This window comes from Zootoca vivipara, chromosome 1 (assembly GCF_963506605.1).
Source record: "Zootoca vivipara chromosome 1, rZooViv1.1, whole genome shotgun sequence".
NCBI classification, from domain to species: Eukaryota; Metazoa; Chordata; class Lepidosauria; order Squamata; family Lacertidae; genus Zootoca; species Zootoca vivipara.
The window spans coordinates 44,712,467-44,732,926 of record NC_083276.1 but is presented as its reverse complement, the minus strand read 5'-3'; the positions used below and the strand labels follow the sequence as shown (position 1 = coordinate 44,732,926).

At 43.5% G+C, this 20,460-nt stretch overlaps 1 protein-coding gene across 2 annotated transcripts in view; it reads left to right on the top strand.

The window, feature by feature from the left end:
- PAPLN (papilin, proteoglycan like sulfated glycoprotein) overlaps positions 1-20,460 on the top strand; it is a 54,317-nt gene that overhangs the window by 9,042 nt on the left and 24,815 nt on the right. Inside the window, exons 2-12 of one of the 2 annotated variants that reach the window (XM_035112829.2) lie at positions 1,041-1,103; positions 6,988-7,103; positions 9,668-9,728; positions 11,198-11,300; positions 12,876-13,006; positions 15,921-16,044; positions 16,482-16,562; positions 17,304-17,476; positions 18,144-18,267; positions 18,879-19,005; positions 20,172-20,237. In XM_035112829.2, the coding sequence (XP_034968720.1) occupies positions 1,044-1,103; positions 6,988-7,103; positions 9,668-9,728; positions 11,198-11,300; positions 12,876-13,006; positions 15,921-16,044; positions 16,482-16,562; positions 17,304-17,476; positions 18,144-18,267; positions 18,879-19,005; positions 20,172-20,237 (1,166 nt within the window). In that variant the 5' untranslated portion in view covers positions 1,041-1,043. The remainder of the gene's footprint in view (positions 1-1,040; positions 1,104-6,987; positions 7,104-9,667; positions 9,729-11,197; positions 11,301-12,875; positions 13,007-15,920; positions 16,045-16,481; positions 16,563-17,303; positions 17,477-18,143; positions 18,268-18,878; positions 19,006-20,171; positions 20,238-20,460) is intronic. The other variant, XM_035112838.2, reaches the window with a different exon arrangement.

Genomic DNA, 20,460 nt, shown 5'->3' with positions numbered 1-20,460 from the left:
CACTACCGAGAAGGCCCTCTGCCTGGTTCCCTGTAACCTCACATCTCGCAGTGATGGGAACCACCAGAAGGCCCTTGGAGCTGGACCTCAGTGTCCAGGTTGAACGATGGGGGTGGAGACACTCCTTCAGGTATACCACGACCAGGGAGACCAGGGTTTAAGTTGTTCATTCTCAGCCTAACTGATCTCACAGGGTTAAAATGGAGAAGAAGAGGAAATATGTACACTTGAGCTCTTTAGAGGAAAGGAGAGATCTCAAAGTATTAAATAAAGTAAATGATTATTATGCTGTTTTTCTTTTTAAAAAATGGTCTCTTATGAGAAAAGAGCCTTTTTGGTGGTGTTTCAGCTATGGAACATTCTCCCCTTATCAGTTTGCCTGGTGTCCACTTGATGACCTTTGGCTGCTTGGTAAAATGGTTTTCCCTCCCTCCTCCTCATGCCTTTAATGATTTTTACATTGACTTTTAGGTGGTTCTCGAGGAGCTGACTTGAAGAGTGTTTTTGCTGTTTTAATCGCATGTTGCAAGATGCTTTGAAAATATTTTATTGAAATGTGAGGTTAAAAACCAGGACATGTGTTAAGGCCTCACTGGAGCCCCTTGGTCTATCTGCTGTTCCTCCTCCTTACTGTCCTTGGCTGTTCATCTGAGTTTTTCAAGCATGTGAGCAGAAACAGGAGTGGGAGCACTACATTTGCTCTGCTGGTATGTCTATATACAGTGCCACCCTTGTCATCCCTTCCTGGTAAGCGGCAGTTACTCTGCTGCCGGGAGGCTATTGCTGTGGCTCTACCCTCCCAGGTGAGGCATTCCTAGCAACAACCTCAGTTTGCCTTGCCCTCTCCTTGGTAGCCATGCATACTGACCTCAGAGCAAGTGTGCAGATGAAGAACCAATGTGGACAGTGATGAGGTCCTGCTAGGGACTTTCTGCCCCTTCTCCTCCAGTAACTTAGAGCCGACACTGGTTAAAACAAAACAATTTAGCTAACACAAATTTGGTCTTCTGTGATGAGTAACTCTGCTTTCACCCCCACAGGACATGATGACGTTTGCGTTCCTACTGCTTATACTAACAGTGATGCCTTCTTCCGTGTTGATGGTAAGTATTCAGATGTTCTTGTGAGTGGCTGGTTCTGGAGCCCGAGTCAGATGGCGGAGCAAAAATAATAAACCATGCTAGGAAGCTCAGCACGTGAATGCCACTTATGCAACTTTGTTGGTAGATGAAAAATTACAAATTACCTACAGATTAAAAGAGAATAATGCTACCAACATCTACTAGTCATTATGGCTATATGCTCTCTCCACAATCAGAAGGAGCATACCTCTTTGAATACAAGTTGCTTGGGAAGAATAATGGGGGACAGCTATTGTCTGTGTGGACTTCTTGTGGGTTTCCCAGAGGCATCTGGTTGAGCACTGTGGAAAACAGGAAGCAATCCTATTTAGACTTTTGGTCTGATCCAGCAGGGCTGATTTAAATCTTATTTATTTATAAACAATCATAATAATTGTAGAAATTGTAGTGGTTTCAGATCAGTGAGTGGGAATTAAGAGAGTCAGCAATGTGCTGGAACCTGCCCATTGGAAGTTGGTGGGAGGTCCATCACTAATGTCAAAGAAAGTAGAATGTAATGTATTTCTGAGAAGAGACTGTGGTCCCATAGATATATTATCATCTTTACACAAAATGTATTTTGATAGCTTCAAAAATCATTCCTTCTTCATGCCTTACTGTTTTTAGGTATTTAAGAAATGTTGGATGTGATACAGCCCAGGTTAAGCATGGTGGTCTTAAAACTCTCTAATTTGAATACGTGTGATGCTAAAGTACTTAACTCTGCAACATGACCAATTATATGTATCGCCTTGCAGGACCAGGTGTCAGGCTCCCATGTTGTTGTTTAGTCGTGTCCAACTCTTTGTGACCCCATGGACCAAAGCATGCCAGGCACTCCTGTCTTCCAGGCTCTCCATACCCCAACCCATATAATGGGCAAGGGGCGGATCCGAGGGAAGCCCACCGTTGGCTCCACCCCCTGGCCCAGCCCAAGTCCCAGCCTGCATCCCCATTTGCCAAAGCAGGGTGCAGGCTAGGATCCGGTTCCTGATAGGCGGGCCAGGGATGGGTCTTCCCCCCCCCCCTCCATCAGGAAGGGCCATCCCACAATGTCACCGCACCAAGAGGGATGAGCTGTTGACTGTTTTTTGGCCTCATTTCAGCCTCAGATATGGATTAGTTCTAACTGAGCTGTTGGGGTTGGGCAATTTCAGACTGCTGGTGGGGGACTCAAATGATTGAATGATCTTTCTTAAAACACACACAGAAAGAATTAGTTGTCCCCACCACCACCCAAATGCCAATTGTTATTTACCTTTGCCCCAGAATACATACCAAATTCTGCATCAATGCACCGTACATGTATTGTATTATGGCACCAGAGTTTGCCTTCAAAGACATCTGTTTAGCATTATCTATACTGTCTGGTTTCTGGATGGGAACAAGGGCAAAAACTGATGTGGTACTGGCTGTTATTTCTGCCATAGCTGTTGGCAGAAGAATTACATTTTTTTAAAAAAAATGTTTATTGTATATTTATATTTTGAGTGCATTGCAGCACCAACATTTATCAGCTTAGATTACCTTTACTTTTTAGGTATTGACTATTCTGCGTCTGACATTTGAAGATTAATACACTGCTATTTAGTATGCTACTTTGTACTCCTGTTTCATCTTCTGCTGCCAGTATTTTATTTATCTTCCCTTGCCCAGGAGGTTCCTGTTTTGTACAAGTGCATTTCCTTGATAACTGTGGAGTTATTATGCATATTAAAGATACTTATCCCATTTCACCTTGAAAGCTTTTTACAAACAAGCTGTCTCACTGAGGCAATGAATCAGGAGTTACAGAAATGATTACAAGAAATGATTTATTCCTTCATGGGCTAAGTGCTTTGAGCCTTCCCTGCACAGCACACACATGTTGACTCTATTTTAATATTGTAATAGATGAGCTTGTATCCCACCTGCATATCACTTGATATAAAGATTGGATATGTTGTGTTACTGAGCATCTGGCATGCCTCTTTGCACAGTCTCAAAAATATTCTCCAAGGGTTATTAGCATTTGTTTATTTTCCTGCTACTGTTTTCCTGTACTAAGTCTTCACTGGTCCAAACAACCTTTCATATTGTTTAAGACTGGAATTGGACAGGAGAAGATAAATGGTCAGGTCAGGGCACTACCGAAGACTGCTTTTGTAGTCCTGACAAAGTTGCCAAGCACCTTCCTTTTGTTCTCATTAGCTCTCCTACTGAATGATTAGGAAATATTGGAGAGTATTCTTACTCTCTCTTCTAAACATAATTGTGATCTCCAAGCACATTAAAACTTGGTTAGATTTACATCTGCCACCATCCACCTTTGAATAAATGTTCCTCACAAAAATTCTTAGGTTAGAATAAATCACAGATACTCAGCATTGCAAATAAGTTTATTTTTACTCACAGTTTCCAGAAGTTACACCAGACAAGTTTCTATCCATATCGACAATAAAACAAAGATGGAAAAAAAGTTTCCAAATTGTTTATAAAGAAAATAACTTTGTTTCCTTACAAAAAAAAGAACATGTAATCTTTAGACTAGCAAAGACCCAGGCTTTAACACCTCCCTTTGGGAAAAATTGAGTCCACTTAGTTTTTCTTGTACAGTAGTTGGGAGCCATAGCCACATGGCTCCTTGCTTGTTCCAAGAAGCATGAAGAGAAGGAAAAGGGGCAGACCATGCTAAGCCACACCCACTGGCAACCTGTGGGTGCAAGTGTGAGTCAGTGACTGTATACAACATATACCTTCCCTACCCATGGGGATGTTGTCATCTGGGTATCTGTGAATAAAATACGGTAGAAAACAGACTGTTGAAAGAGACAAAGAGCTGAGTTTGGGCTCTTTAAGCATCTGATCTGATACAGGAGCACTGGTCCTAGGTATATTTGTAAGTAACCTCCAGGTTGAATTACTGCACTGTGTTCCATGTTCCATCTGCTGCAGCTGATGCAAAATATGGTGGCTCAGCTGCTCCCTGGTGCTAGATCATCGCCAACTTAAAAAAATTCCTTCAGTAGCACCTTAAAGACCAACTAAGTTTTTATTTTGGTATGAGCTTTCGTGTGGATGCACACTTCGTCAGATACACTTGAAACAGAAGCAACCAGACCCTTATATATATTCAGAGGGTGGGGTGGTGGTGATGGGAATGGGTGATGGGCTGTAAGAGTGGTAAACCTGTAGATGGCTGTTAACGACTGCTGATTACTGCAATAGGTCCTGCGGGGAAAAAACAAGGGCTGAGGCTAAAGAAAGCTTGATCATGCATAATGAGATAAGAATCCTATGTCTTTATTCATCCCAGGTGGCTCTGTGGTTTTAAGCTTGGTAATGATTTCCAATTCAGCAATTTCTCTTTCCAGTCTGTTTCTGAAAATTTTCTGTAATAAAACAGCTGCTTTGAGATCTTGTATAGAATGTCCTGGGAGATTGAAGTGTTCTCCTACTGGTTTCTCTGTCTTGTGGTTCCTGATGTCAGATTTATGTCCATTTATCCTTATGTCCATTTATCCATCGCCAACTTGTTACTTGAGCCTTGAAAGAATTGCACTGGCTGTCATTTGGCTACCAGTCTAAGTTCAAGGTGCTGGTTTTGGTTTATAAAGCCCTCTGCAGCTTGGGACCAGGATACCTGAAAGTTCATCTCATGCCTTGTTTACCCAGTTGACCACCTCACTCTGCAGGCAAGAGAGCCTCTTGCAGGTACCATCTTATCAGAAATTCTGTTCCAAACAATGCATGATTTGGGTCTTTAGTGCTGTGGCACTCATGCATTGGAATTCCCTCCCCTTGAATATTAGACAGGTGCTGTCTCTGTTGACGTTTTGGTGCCTGCTGAAGACCTTCCTCTTTCAACAAGCCTTTTAAGTTTATATCTTTCCTAGTCTGCATCTGTATTGTTGTTGTTTAGTCGTTTAGTCGTGTCCGACTCTTCGTGACCCCATGGACCAGAGCACGCCAGGCACTCCTGTCTTGCACTGCCTCCCGCAGTTTGGTCAGACTCATGTTCGTAGCCTCTGTCGTCCCCTTCTCCTAGTGCCCTCAATCTTTCCCAACATCAGGGTCTTTTCCAAGGATTCTTCTCTTCTCATGAGGTGGCCAAAGTATTGAAGCCTCAGCTTCACGATCTGTCCTTCCAGGGAGCACTCAGGGCTGATTTCCTTAAGAATGGATAGGTTTGATCTTCTTGCAGTCCATGGGACTCTCAAGAGTCTCCTCCAGCACCACAATTCAAAAGCATCAATTCTTCGGCGATCAGCCTTCTTTATGGTCCAGCTCTCACTTCCATACATCACTACTGGGAAAACCACTATACGGACCTTTGTCGGCAAGGTGATGTCTCTGCTTTTTAAGATGCTGTCTAGGTTTGTCATTGCTCATTGCATCTGTATTAGAATTGTTTTAAATATGCTTTTATTGTTTTTCCCCTTGTTGTTTGCCGCCCTGGACTCCTTTCACACACACACACAAATGTATATTACAAAATACCAATAAGCCTCCAGTGATCTCCCTGCAAAGGGAACCAAATCTGGACAAATCCTGTGCCCAGGAACATGTCACCACAGTGAGGGTAAGAAGGGTAAAAAGGCGGGTCGGTGTAACAATATTTTCATTATTGCTCATAATCTTGGGATTATTTGCCAGCAGCACAGCTTGTACCAGAGCAAAGTCAAGCCTAGTAATTGGATTACTTGGTTTGTTAAGCTGTAGTGATACTAATTGTAGCATAACTAGCTTTCTGAGAAGGGTTTTTTAAGGCTGCCATATGAAATTCTATTAAACACTTCCTTCTCCATAAAACTCAAAAGATCATCTTCTAATGCATTTGTATCTGTAGTGCATTCCGTTGAGGGGGACAAGCAAAATACCAGGCAGAACTCTGGAAGTAATTAGGAGTAAATTAGGTGATTGGTGTTAACTTCCAGTTCACTAGACAGACCTTTGAATAAAACTTTAGCAGTTAATTCAGCAGGTTCTTGGTGATTTCCGGTTGGCACCTCTTCTCCTTTTAGCCTTATAAAAAGTTAGCTCCAAAGAGAAAGTGAGCAGGCCTCTTGAAATAGCCTTACCCCATAAATGCTCGCTTCAATCTGCGGAACTGGCATTGTTACAGTTGCCACATAATGTGTGTTCTGCATTTGGAAGAGATCAACCATTTGGTGTGGTGCCACGTACACTTTGGAACTCCCTGCTTATTGACTCTGTCTTTTCGGTGCCAGCTGAAAACATATTAACTTTTTTAAACAAGCCTACCCGTATATTTAGAATGCTGGTGTGTGTTTTCGTTTATTGCTGATTTTTGTTTTTTTTTAAAAAAATTAATTGTTTTTACTAATAATCCTATTGCTTTGTTCTTTTTTGTAAGCTGCTTTGAGGTTTTCTTTAATAAAATAGTATATAAATTTTATGACATAAATAATAATAAATAATAAAATGTAATAAAGGTAATAAGACCTCCTCCTCCTTCTGGATCAGCAGCCAACTTGGTACCCCCCCCCCAATGTTTTTGGATTACAAACTTTATCAGCCCCAGGATTAAGAAAGCTGGAAGTTGTGATCCAGCAACATCTGGCGGTACCACACTGGCTACTCCTGCTCTACTGTCTGTTGACTGTTGAAGGATATTCTGATTTAGGTTGCATATTAAGTTTACTCAAATTAAATGTTATTTTTGTACATTCTACACACAACCCAAAATTCATCTCATCAGTGTTACAACTCTGATGTGTAGCTTTCAGGCTTCTAAATGCTGGTCCTCTTACCACTTAAGGAGATTTTTATGATCATAGAATTGTGGAGTTGGGAAGGGACCCCAAAGAAGCAGTATACATATTTCATTCAATAAAATATACATGCAACCGCATTATTCTTACAGGCTCGTAAAGCAAAGAGGCAAACGGACTTCTGGGGGAGCTGGGGAGAATGGGGCGACTGCAGCCGGAGCTGCGGTGGAGGCGTTAGTTTTCGGCAGCGACGCTGTTACTCAGTAAGGTAAGAGCCTCAGTAAGGTAATAGCCTTTCCCTGACAGTTTTCTCCTCCTGAAGCCAAAGCCCTTGCCAATACAGGGGAGAGCAGCTGTTAGGTAGGCTCTCCTGTAGGGAAAGTAATAAACAGTCTAGTTGGAACTTAAATATTAAACTTATATGCCATGATAAATATGTTTTGTGAGCTAGACCACAAAATGCATGAAGTTGTCTAGCAACACAGTTCTAATCATGTCTACTCAGAAGTAAGATCTATTGAATTAACTGGGCCTTACTCTCAGGTACATTGGATTAAGACTGCAGACTAAATCTCTTTAAGGAGAAGACTGGGTCTGGGCAGAGGCTTGACAGGCATATGTCAAGAAGGCTTTGATGGTGTTTCCTGCTCGGCAGGGGGTTGGACTGGATGGCCCTTGTGGTCTCTTCCAACTCTATGATTCTATGATTCTATTGTTTTTCCAAAACCGAAATTCCCTTCAGTTGTTGCTGCATTCACAAAACTGTAGAATCAACTGGGACATGGTTAGCATGATGTCATTTTGTGAAGGCTAGAGAAAAACTAGATGCCATATCTATGTGGCAGTAAAAATGCCTGAGCCTGTTAGGGCAGGCAGAGCTGTACACCCTTAGACGTATGTTATGGATGAAACTGGTCAGACAGAGAATACTATTAAATACGTAGTCTGTGCCTCGGTGTTGCTTTGAAAAACCATCACATTTTCTACAGCCGTGTCTCACTTAGCAGAATTACTAGAAGTGCTGTTCTAAATATGGATTTGATATACCACCAACTTTCTGAGACTGTGATCCTAAATGCACTTATCGGAGAGTGAGCTCCATTGAACACAGTGAGTTTACTGTGAAATAAACATGTCTAAGATTGCCCTGTGAATTTTGCATTTTCTCCGGAGTGTTTACCGTATCTGCCTGAAGGTTTCATCTACTGATTGAATTGTAGCTCTTAGTATGGATTGGCATCAGAGAAGGCAACGCCCCTCCCTTCCCTAAGGCACAGTACTTCTAAGTATAGTGAATTCACATGATGGGAAATTATAGCAGCTGGAAACTGATCACTATGCACCAATGTTTAATATGCAGCAGGGTTCTGTCCTCCTTTAGTTACTAGCTCACTAGCATCCAGTGCTGATTACCGGTAATTACAATTTAGAGAACTTTCTAAAAACACGATCCAAGCTGTATGGTCATTATTTTTCTATGGGCAGCTCTCCCAAGCCATATGGGTGGAAGGGCAACTGTGCAGCAAATACATTGGTGGGATCCATGTAATTGGCCTAGGGGCTATATAGTTGGGTTTTCCCAGTGCTCGTAGAATGGTTCCCATGCAGCTAGGCTTGCGTGGATTTCAGGTCACATCTATCTTCTGGCAAGGTGGTGGCTGAGTGTAGTGCTCTGCCTGGTGCAAGGGTAGTGAGAGAGGGGGAAATGAGCACCTTGTATGCCACCAAACAAAGAGACAGGAGTCTGCATGTCACTGGCCTGTTGGTGGCTGGGAAGCTGTGGTTGCTTTTTGGAGAACTGATGCTACTTCAAGGCTAGTACTAGCTATCCAGGAGTCTTCCTACTGTCAAGGGTGTAGCGGGGGGGCAATGGGGGTGGTCCGCCCCGGGTTACACCCTGGAGCATAGTTGTCAATCCTCCCTTTTTTTGCGGGGAAACTCCCTTATTCCAAGCCACAGCTGTCAACCTTCCCTTTTTTTGCTGGAAAATCCCTTATTCCAGTGCCGTTTCCCGCTGCTATCCTGGATTGTTAGATATACCGTAGACTGTCCCCAGGACAGGTGAGGCTGCTGATCCCTTATTTTCAAATCCGAAAGTTGACAGCTATGTCCTGGAGGGGGGTGACACTCGGCGTGCCCCTCCCTGGCCCACCCCTCACCTCCGTGCGCGCCGAGCAGGTGGGTGAACAAGCTGCAGAGCGAGGCTTTTTAGCGGGCCAGGGCAACGGCACCTCCCAAGCTGCCCGGTAAAAAAACCTTGCTCCACGGCTTGCTTGCGGTTTGCCGGCGCCGCTGCTCCAGCAGAGGATCATGGCGCTGGAGCACCGCCACCGGCAACCTGCTACCCAGCGTGCATGTACAGCATCACTACGTAGTGACGCATGCACGCTACGTGCGACGCCGTGCAGCAGGTTGCCACTCCAGGTGCCGGAGCGGCTTCCTACGCCGCCACCTACTGTTTCTGTTTATTTCTCTGATCTGGCTTGCAATTCTGGCTGGGACACTGGTTTAATCAGCTATCATACCTTTTGAGGGTGGGCATGTAAGGGGAAGGCAGAGAGTGCTCACGCTTATCACTTGTTCTTGCTCCAACAAACCATAGTTGAACTGGGCTGGGAGAAGTAATCTGACCTGGGCCTCATTCCTTTAAAAGGAAGCAGATGTCATAAAAGGCTACCTTGAAATTTCCTACCACCTGGGGGGAGGGGAAGTGCAGAAGACTCACTGTCAACTAGCACTTTATCAGCAAATGTAAGAATGAATTGATGTTAGATTTTTGTCATTCATAATTTTCTCCCAAGCCAAATTGCAGGTTGTTGATTTCTCTTTCAGGGCAGATGGTGGGTTCAGCTGCATAGGACCGACCCGAAACTATCGCTCGTGTAATGTTAAGGTAAATTGACCAGTGAGTTCTTTTATGCTGCTGTTCTCCCTATTACTTCAAGAGCCTCAAGATCCCCCCCCCCCGCCAGTTACATCTGACACCTACTCGATGTCTTAAGGAAGATTACAAATGAACTTCCTTGAACCAACTCTGTCATAAAAACAAATGGGCTAACAGATGAGTAAAAGGACACCATTCTCACCCTTTAATGCATGACAGCTATTCAGAACTAATTAACATTAGCAAACATTGAGTACAAGAATGTGATCATTGATATATAAAATTCGTTCCCCCCCCCCTAGTTTCCTGACAAATGGGATTTTATACTATATTGAACAACCTTTGTACAATCTTTCTATTGCACAACTGTACAGCACATGTATTTACATCTGCTTCTGAATAGAGTAATTTCTTTTATAAACATATTATGTAAGCACTCTGTTATCCCTGGATAGTATTTCCTTGACTTTAGTTTTTTTATGTATTTTGGGGATGAAGTAGAGGTTGAACTGAGGTGAAAGACTCTCAATAAACTTTTGAAAAATGGCTACGCATGGAAACTTTGAGTAGGCAGAAGAAGCAGTAGTATCTACGTAGTTCCCATGATTATATAAACCAGCCCAGAAATGTGCTATGTAGTCTCCACTGAATAGATGCCCTTTTCTGTTGATCACCATGATCCTTCCCTTTGATATTCAACATTGCATTTGAAAGACTCTTATAATGCTAGGTAAGAAGAAAGGGGGACGCGGGTAGCGCTGTGGTCTAAACCACAGAGCCTAGGGCTTGCCGATAAAAAGGTTGGTGGTTCGAATCCCCGCGACGGGGTGAGATCCTGTTGCTTGGTCCCTGCTCCTGCCAACCTAGCAGTTCAAAACCACGTCAAAGTGCAAGTAGATAAATAGGTATCGCTCTGGCGGGAAGATAAACGGCGTTTCCGTGCGCTGCTCTGGTTCACCAGAAGCGGCTTAGTTATGCTGGCCACGTGACCCGAAAGCTGTCTGCGGACAAACGCCGGCTCCCTCGGCCAGTAAAGCAAGATGAGCGCCGCAACCCCAGAGTTGTCCATGACTGGATCTAACTGTCAGGGGTACCTTTACCTTTACCTTTAAGAAGAAAGGCATAAAAAATAGAGGCAGAAGCCTGAGCTCTGAATGGGAAAAAATAGAAGGTTTGAATAGTTTCCCTCACTTATTATGCCCACTGACTAGCCTAAGATCACTCAGTGAGCTTCATGGCTGAGTGGCAATTTGAACCCAGGTATCCATGCACCAACACTGGTTCAAGTTGCATACCCAAAGTCTTTTGAAAACGAGGAAGCATAGAATAAGTGGATCCCGAACCACCTTCCAAAAGTTAGGCTGATTTGAAGAAAATACAGAAAACCACACACAGGATAGTTCTTCCAAGCGAGATGCTTATCTTCTTCTATTCTAGACTTTGTTCCAGATAACAGACTTCTTTCTCATCCTTCCTAGAACTGTCCTGAGGGCTCCAGAGATTTTCGAGCAGAGCAATGTGCTGAGTTTGATGGGACAGAATTTCAGGGAAAGAGATACAAGTGGCTTCCTTATTATGGAGGTAATCCATGGATTTACTCTTACTCCATGATTATGCAGTTCGTTTGACATAGTGAATTAGGGAGAAAGTGAAATGGCTTCTTTTAGAACCAAATCTCTGCTTGGACAGTACTGCAGTGCTACATCCTGCAAAAACTGGTTAGAGTCCATTGGAATAGATTTTGCAGGATTTATGGAGAAGTCTAGTTTGATCACAAATGGTATGTAGGTGGCTTTGTTCCAAATTTTTGAGAGGTATTGGGGTGTATTCATAAGGTGACTTGAATATATTTTAATTATATTTAAAGTGTAGTGTTGGTAACTCCTGGTTGTTGCTAGTCAGTGCTATTTTTCTGGAAAAAGAGGTGCCTGAACTCACCATGAACATATCCCTCATTCTCTTAGAATGGCAATGGTGCCCACCTGACAGGTGCCAGAACTGAGTTCTGGCAAGTTACGACTGAAAAAAAAGCCCTGTTGTTAGTATAGCTAATTTACATTGTCTGTGGTTACAAGTGAACTCTGTTCTTTACCTGTTGCAACGTTTTCCGTTCCATGTCCATTTGTCTAGTCCAAAAATATACTTTTCTATGGGGAGCTGTAATGCACTTCAGGAGAGCTGGCATAAAAATGACATCCATGTTGAAATGTAAATATGCCCTCAGCCGTTGGTGGAGGAAGGGGTGTGTGGTGGGTGCAGCCCACCCGGGTGCTCCCCCGGGAGGTGCTCCCCCGGGACACTCAACCTGTCCCCGCTACCTCCACCTCTGCCCTCAGCATATCCCTTGATCAGCAAATCCTGCTTCATTCAACATGTCGCAGTTCGATAAGGGTGGGCTGATTCAAACAAGTAATAATATACAGCCCAGCCTTTAAACCCTTTCGCCAGGTACTGATGATCAGGCTTCACCCTCTCAGCACTGAAAAAAGTTTTCTTCATAGAAGGTGTGCTGTAATAAACAGGAACCCCAATGAAAGCCTTCTTCAACCTGATACAGGGACTCAAAGAACATGCCCTATGCAGTTGCTTGCATCTTTATTGTGCAGTCAATCGTTTTAATGACGGTAGTTCCATACTACTTTTAACCGTTTTCTTGTGTTTTCACATTGCTGTGCAGTGCCCTGATATTCTATGGCAGGCATGTCCAACAGGTAGATTGTGATCTACCGGAAGATCGCTGGACGTCTGCGGTAGATCACTGGTAGATCATTGGCTCCCCCCCAAAGAAGCTAAACAACTGTGACTCCCCTAAAAAAAAGCTCAATATTTTACCTACTCCCTGAAAAAACTCAACAACTTTGACACCCTAACCCCCCAAAATGGGCCTTCCTCCTTCCTAAAAAAAATCAACAACTTTGACCTGAACCCCCAAAAAGGGGGTAGATCATTGCCAGTTTTTAACTCTGTGAGTAGATCACAGTCTCTTGGGAGTTGGCCACTGCTGTTCTATGGGATAGAAGTGTATATATATATATATATATATATATATATATATATATATATATATATAATCAAGCTGGACATTGTATGTGTCTTTTGGGGGAAGACAGAACATGCAGAGTAACACATTGCTTTTTCGCTTTCCTCTCCTCACAGCACCCAATAAATGTGAACTAAACTGTATCCCAAAAGGAGAAAACTTTTACTACAGGCACAAAGACACCGTGACTGATGGGACGCCCTGTGAGCCAGGGAAGCATGATATCTGTGTGGAAGGAGTCTGCCAAGTAGGCCTTTGTTACCTCTCTCTCGAAAGCCGTGTCCGTCTTCCTCCCCCCACCTTATTTCCTTTCTTCCCCCCCCTTTTGCTCTTAGTTCTCTTATTTATTGATCAGATTTGATCCTATCCTTCCTTTTAGTTGCTCACGGTAGTATACCTGGGGTTATCCTATTTTACCCTCAGTTTTGTTCTGCAGCAGACGGTGTGAGGGGGGGACGGGACGACACTGCCGTTCATCTGACTTCTGGTGGGTTTTTACTGCGAAGGAGAGGGCTGAGGCAGTGACGAGGTCAGTACAGTGCAAGCAAACCAGCGGGAGTGTCCTATTGGCTCTGCTAGTGCATTGGTACTGTACTGACCTTGCTGCCAGCTCACCTGTCTACCTCTTGATAAGCAGCAGGTCAGGTGATCGGTGGCACCCCACCCCTTCCCATCATCCACTATTGACTTCGTTTGGTAGGCTAGGCTGATAGTGACTTGCCCCAATGCTAACCTGTGAGCTTCATGTTTAAGCAGGGATTTGAACTCTGGTCTGGATCCCTTACCTTTTTTTCTACTACCTGCTAGGATGTTACTCTTAAGACTTGGCAAGCTCACTTTAATTAATGGGTACTTTAGATAAATAGCATGCAGACAACTTTTTGTGTGTGTGGCATATCTGCTCCTGCAGCATGTGCTCTCTGGGCTCAGATCACCGGACGGGGCAGAGCATGGAAATAGGAACATGCTAGTTATTATGAGGCAGCAAACTCAGCCGAACTCTATTGGACTCCCCAAGTACATGAGGTGAAAGCCTTTGTCGGGCCTTTAAACCAGTGGTGCCTCGCAAAAGCAAGGGACTGGAACAGAGGGGGTTTCCCAGTTCCTCTGGGAGAAGCAGCAGGGAAGACTTGTGTAATCCAAAACGTCAGAAGCCACCTTGGCTGTTAAGACTGCTTTGAGTTCCTGCAGCCCCATCAATGACCGCTAGAGGACACACAAAGACAAAAAAGAAACAAGCCCTCTTTAATGGGGTGAGGGCAGGTGAAGTGGGATAGAGGTTCCTGCTCCCCCTCCTTGTATTGTGCTCTGACTTTCCTCCCAAGAGAGGTAAACATGCACTTCCATCCCATAGCTGTCAAGTTTTCCCTTTTCTCGCGAGGAAGCCTATTCAGCATAAGGGAATTTCCCTGTCTTCAACTTTCTGGGGCTCTTGGCTTCCCCCCTTGCTTGTTCACCTGCTAAAGGCTGTCTTTGCTGTTTGGCATTTCCCACAAAGGTTGGAGGATTAGGTGAAGGGGACAGGGCGTGTAAAATGACCTTTCACCTTCCCTCATACTTTGGTTGACTGCCTACTTTCTGTTATAGCTACAACAGCTGTGGGTTTCTCCAGTGAGAGAGAGAGTGTTGGCTCATGGAGGGGCTGCTCTCTAGGGAAGTGTGAGGCAAGCAGGCAGCTACCGTGGGGCACTGTTTTGGCTGTGCTCCATTTCATTATAGATTTTAATATCTAAACTTCATTAAAATAGCCATTTTTATGGTCGGCAAAAGAAAAAAAGACCACAGTCATCTTTTTTAAGAAGCTCCAGTCCATACAAATGCCAGATGTATTTTCATCTCTGGTGTTTCTTAGCTGTCCAAGTTTAAGAGTTGTCTTTTCCCAAGCAAAGCAATCATGTAATATAGTATATTTGAAACTTGAGCTGCCAGGGAAGACTAGTGGCTGAAATGTGTCTGGCATTTGGATGATATTGCTTAAATTTTAAAAGAATAGAGACTCATTTTTCAACTGGACATGTTTATGCCTCAGGGGGATACTCTGATGAAAGTTATTTCATTTTATTGAACAAGATTGCTTAATAAAAAAATCTCTCAAGGCCCCATTTGCACAATACACTTAAAGGAGTATTGTACCATTTAAAACAGTCATGACTTTTCACAAAGAATCCTGGAAACTGTAGTTTGTTATGACTGCAGAGAGCTTTTAGGAGACCCATTATTCCCCTCACAGAGCTAGAGTTTCCAGAGTCATTTAACAATCAATCCCTCTTCTTGGGGAACTCTGGGAATTGTACTTCTAGGAGGGGAACAGGGGTCTTCTAAAAATCTTCAGTACCATAAACAAACTACAGTTCCCGGGTCTCTTTGGGGAAAGCCACAACTGTTTAAAGTGGTATGATATTGCTTTAAATGTATAGTGCAATATTAAATGTATTGTGCAATATATAGCAATAACAACACTTTAAAACAGTAAACGTTTGGTTGGTTGGTTGTTTATATAAGATAAGAGCTAGAGGCATAAAATCAACAGATTTAAAAAAAACCAACTGTACAATATAAAATTAAATCTCTGGGTAGGTTTACCTAAGCAAACAAACAAAAGTTTTTAGTAAGTATCAACCATTACAACAAAGCCACCTTCCTCATATCTATAGGTAGGGAGTTCTAGAGAATAGGTGCTGCCACACTAAAAGTTTGATTATTATTTTTTGCAAGTGGATATGGTTAATAGTTGTGACTATAAGACTATTGCTCTACCCACTATGCTACCACACGTAGGTATTTTCTCAACCTGGAGTCAGACAGTAGTTCTTTCTTCCAGAGATTTGAAGGTGGGTTGAAAGAGAAATTGATGCTTGCTGTGCATGTGTTTATCCCACTGTTCTTGTGATAACAGGTTTTGCAGATTTGTTGTGTTTCGAAAACCTGCAAAACGTGTTTGGACCAGAGGCAAATGTAGGTCAAAAGAAAACATAGACATTCACCATGGGAAGTGGGGAGGTGCGCAAAACATTTCTAAAAGCTGTATCCAGTCTGATTCTCCCACTCCTTGGTCTCGGTATGAAATGTAGGCCTTTCCTTTATCTTTTCTCATGAAGGCATTCCTTGCCTGGCCTTCAGAGTCATACTTGCATTTTGGTTCACACTCTGCTGTTTTACAGGCTGTTGGCTGTGATAACATTCTGGATTCTTCCAAGAAGGAAGACAAGTGCCTACGATGTGGCGGAGATGGCAGATCCTGTTTCGAGGTGAAGGGCTTCTTTGATGTGCCCAACCTGCCTAAAGGTACAGAATAGTGGATCTTCCACAACAACTGAATAGTGAGATAGCAAAAAATGCTTGGGCTGGGTCTGGCAGGGAGAGATTCCATCGTGCTTCTTCATCCATTTATATATCTTCAGGGCCCAAGGAGCTGAAGCACAGGAAGGCCTTGACTGTATCGGTGCAGAAGCTTGATGGATCATTAGCACCACTGCTTTGGGCTGTAACTTATCAATTACATGGCTGGGCTGCTTTATGGGCGATATGAATCTGGATACAACCAATCCAAAAGCGACGGAGTGGTTACAAGTGGATTTATGTCTTCTTCCACTTGCCTGCTTATTCATTCTGAAAAACACCTTCTGCACATGAAAGGGCGACTTTACCCTGCCTTCCTTGTCTATTACCATCTGCCTTAGTAAGCAGAATTTTCTGTGCCTGACTTGCTGCACTTTCTTTAGGCTACAATCAAATCTTCATCATTCCCATGGGGGCCACGAGCATCCGGATTAAGGAAGCGACACCTACCAGGAACTTCTTGGGTATGTACAACAGTTTTTCTATTGCTCTGTGTTAAAGGGGGGGGGCTTAAATCACATAATTCACAATTCATTCACTTAACTTAATTCTATATTAAATTAACTTAATTCTGAAGGCAGCCCTGTTTAGGGAAGCTTTTAATATTTAATAAATTATTGTATTTTAATACTTCTGTTGGAAGCTGCCCCGAGTGGTTGGGGAGGAAACCCAGCCAGATGGGCGGGGTATAATTTATTATTATTATTATTATTATTAGCATATTCAGAAATTTCACATGGTATAGTTGTCCTGGGACTATACCACTCAGAATGCAAGTGGAAGATTGCTCAGTTCATGGATGAGATTGGGATATAAGTAACAAGGTTGGCCTTGCAGAGAAAGTCTGGCAGTGGACCTCTGTCTGCTACAAAAGCAAGATACTTGGACAAGAGAGCAAATGATGTCAGCTGTCTAAGGATACTGGCTTCCCATGGCGATTTGATTTCACAGCATTTGTTCAATGTTGCACACAGCTCTCAGTAAATTTTGTAATACATCAATAAACCCTGAAGCTGTTGACATCGTGTGGTTTTTTTTTAATGGGATACAAAGTAATAACAACCATGTAACAACAGAGGTGTATTCTGGATGTGGTATTAGTCTTCTGTAATGAGCCTGAAATAATGGGTCTTTGGTTTCCAAACTAGACAGCTTTTACATTTCCCCCCTTGTGCCCTCTGGGTTTTTTCCCCCCTCCCCCTCAGCCATCAAGAACGCGCAAGGGGCATACTATCTGAATGGCCACTGGACGATTGAGTTCAGCCGTGCCTTGCATATTGCTAGCACAGTTGTGCATTATGACAGGGGTTCTGAGGGGGACCTGGCACCCGAACTTCTCCACGCCAGGGGCCCAACTACTGAGCCGTTGGTCATTGAGGTAAGCCCAGTTTCCTGTTTTGTACATTCTGCTCCTCTTCCAGCTACCACAGAGGAGATGCTCAGCATTATTCCCAGAGGGAACTGAGGGACCTTAAATAAAAATGCAATGGCATGTAGATTGAAGGGAGAATAGCCATTTATTGGCCAAAAAACCAACAGTGAGGGTGGATAAGAGAACTTGCATATATGTTACCTTCGCAACTGTGCATTAAGATCCATTTAGATTATTGCCTGTTGCCGAAAAGAGGTGCGGGGTACGCCCTATTCCCCAGCAAGAAAGCAGTTCCTTCTTTTAACTGCAGGAAGACTGTTCTTTGTGAAATAGGAAAGGCATAAAGTAGACCCTGGGTGGGGAGGACAGTCCCAAACTGGACATGAGCAGTGGATAGAAAGGGAGTGTGCTTTGGCAAGGATCTGGGTGTTAGGTGTAGTCCATACATAGAGCAGATGAAGCGGGGAAAGTTCCTGAGCTGTAGCTTTCCAGTCAGCAGATGGGTGATCACATGGATTAATGCCTCTCAGCGAACACAAGCCCATTTCCAGGAATGGTTTTACCACCTCATCTGCCCTTTTGAGGTGAACTGGGCCAACGACAGACAACACAGCTACAAGAGTGAGGAAAGCAGTGATTTGCATTACACCTTATTTGCCTCTTCCCTTTTCAGCTTATCAACCAGGAGCCAAACCAAGGGGTGCATTATGAATACTACCTGCCAACACAAAGGCAGAGCTTGGGCTACAGCTGGGCCTATGGTTCCTGGGGCGAATGCAGTGCTGAGTGTGGTGGAGGTAAGAACCTATCAGGAGTTCAATGTGGATTTGAAGCTGCATGTGCCTTGAATTTTTCATTCTCATTCACATGCCATTTTCAGCATCCAACTGGCAGCCTGCAGGAAACTCGATTTTTTTCCAATTCAGGGAAAATCCAAAAAGGGAAGATAATCTATTATAAAAGCATTCGCTATCTGGCTGTGGACACACCGAAGAGCATTATGTGGGCAGCTACTGGTTTCTGTGGTGCCATTTGATGCCACACCCCCTATTTCCATTTTGCTCCTGTCGGGCATAAAATTGAAAGCAGTCATGTGTGGATGAAGGCTGTCAAGTTCTCCCTTTTTAAAAAAGGAAATTCCATTATGCTGAATAGGCTTCCTCGCGAGAAAAGGGAAAACTTGACAGCTATGCTTGAAGATGACAACACAAAAACAGCAACCCATGTATGTGTGAATGCCCTCGTGTGGACACAGCCTTCTACTTAAATTTTGCTGCTTGGGTTTGATGAAGATGATGGAATGCTATATTGTTCTTAGATGTATAGTGTTTCTAATCTCTCTGTAGTTTTAACTGCTGCTGTGGATGAGTGGCGGTAACCAACATCCTTTGCTGTTTTTATTTTATAGGTTATCAGACACGTTTGGTCTTTTGCACTATTGACAATGAAGTATATCCAGATTATATGTGCAGAGATAAACCACAGCCAGAAAACAACCGAACTTGTGGTCTTCAGCCATGTCCCCAGACAAAACGGTGAGACTTGATTTGGCTTCCCTGCCGGATTTGAACCATTAGATCAATGAACCTGGCAATTCTGAAATCCCTAGGCAGTGTCTCTCTTCTGCCCTTAATGCTGCCATTGGAAATGTAGATAAGGAGAAATTGTGGCTCCTAATGGGCATGAAGATGATAAAACAGATTGTTATTCAAGACAATTCTTTGTGCTGACAAGCTATTATGGGGTGGTTTTAGTATCTTTGAAAATGCTAAAAAGGACAGGGCAAAAAACTCAGTCTGAAGGCCCATAGAACTTCTCCAGGCTAAGTTGGAGGCTGGTGTCATGCTGGAGAGCAGCCATTGTGGTGAACCCTAGTGGTAAGTGACAAGTCCCTATGTGGGGAACTAATTTTAATTTCATCCAGAGGTTATTTGGACGTGATTATTTGCAGAGATATAGAATGGATTTTCTGTGTCCTGGCACTGAATTTTTTATGTAGGAATGAGATTTATGCTCAGGATAGTGTACAGATTTTAAGGTTTCCCTTCAAATTGCCATATGACACTTCCCTTGCGGAGAGAGATGGGCTGTGGAGCTTTTCCACTTTCAGAACTTCTCAGGATCCAAAGCTAACTTCCAGTGTGCCATTTTGTGGGTCCTTGTAACTAGACTGGCACAAGCAGTTCAATACACGTGCATCAGACAAACATGGGAGCTGTGTGCATGTATCACTGATGTATCTCTTTGTGTTGTCTCTAAATGCAAGTGCAAGAGGGGCAATTTGAGGTCATAGTGTAGAAGTAGGTGGGTTTAACTTCACACACACACACACACACACACACACACACACGGTAATCTCCCACTCTTGCAGCTTCAAGTAGCTCCCAGACACTTGCAATAAGATACCTGAAAATCTTCCATGGCTAATACTTTGGGGGGATGCTTCAGGGAACTGGTACAGGAAGAAAGGGTCAGCTGCTACTCCCCCATATGGCCTTGATCCAAATTGGACCCCAACTCCATAGCAGCTTTTTTATTTAAAAACAACAACAACAACACACACCAGGGCTGCATGAATAAATTTTCAACATCTCGTCTAGTTTGGCCCTAAAAGACCATTTGCAGTCATGCTGTAGCAGGCAACCCCAGATGTCTATATATTCACTTTTGGCTTTAAAATCTTTGTTCTATATATATAAAGGATATCTTACCTCTATCTGCCGGGAGCATGGAGCCGCAACACAGCATGGAGCTTACAAACAAAGAGGTAACAAGGAGAAAGTGACTGCAGAGGCCCTGCTCAGTTCCTCTTTCCCTTTCCCCCACCTACAACAGTGGTCTTCAAACTTCTTTTTAATTGTGCAGAACAAATCCGTGCGTATTGCCAAGGAACTCTGGGTTGTGTTCTGAGTTGCACATTCAGTTCATGTGGATGATGTGGTATCCTGGCCATTCCTGTGGAGCTTCACCATTGCCCAGTGCATGCCCCC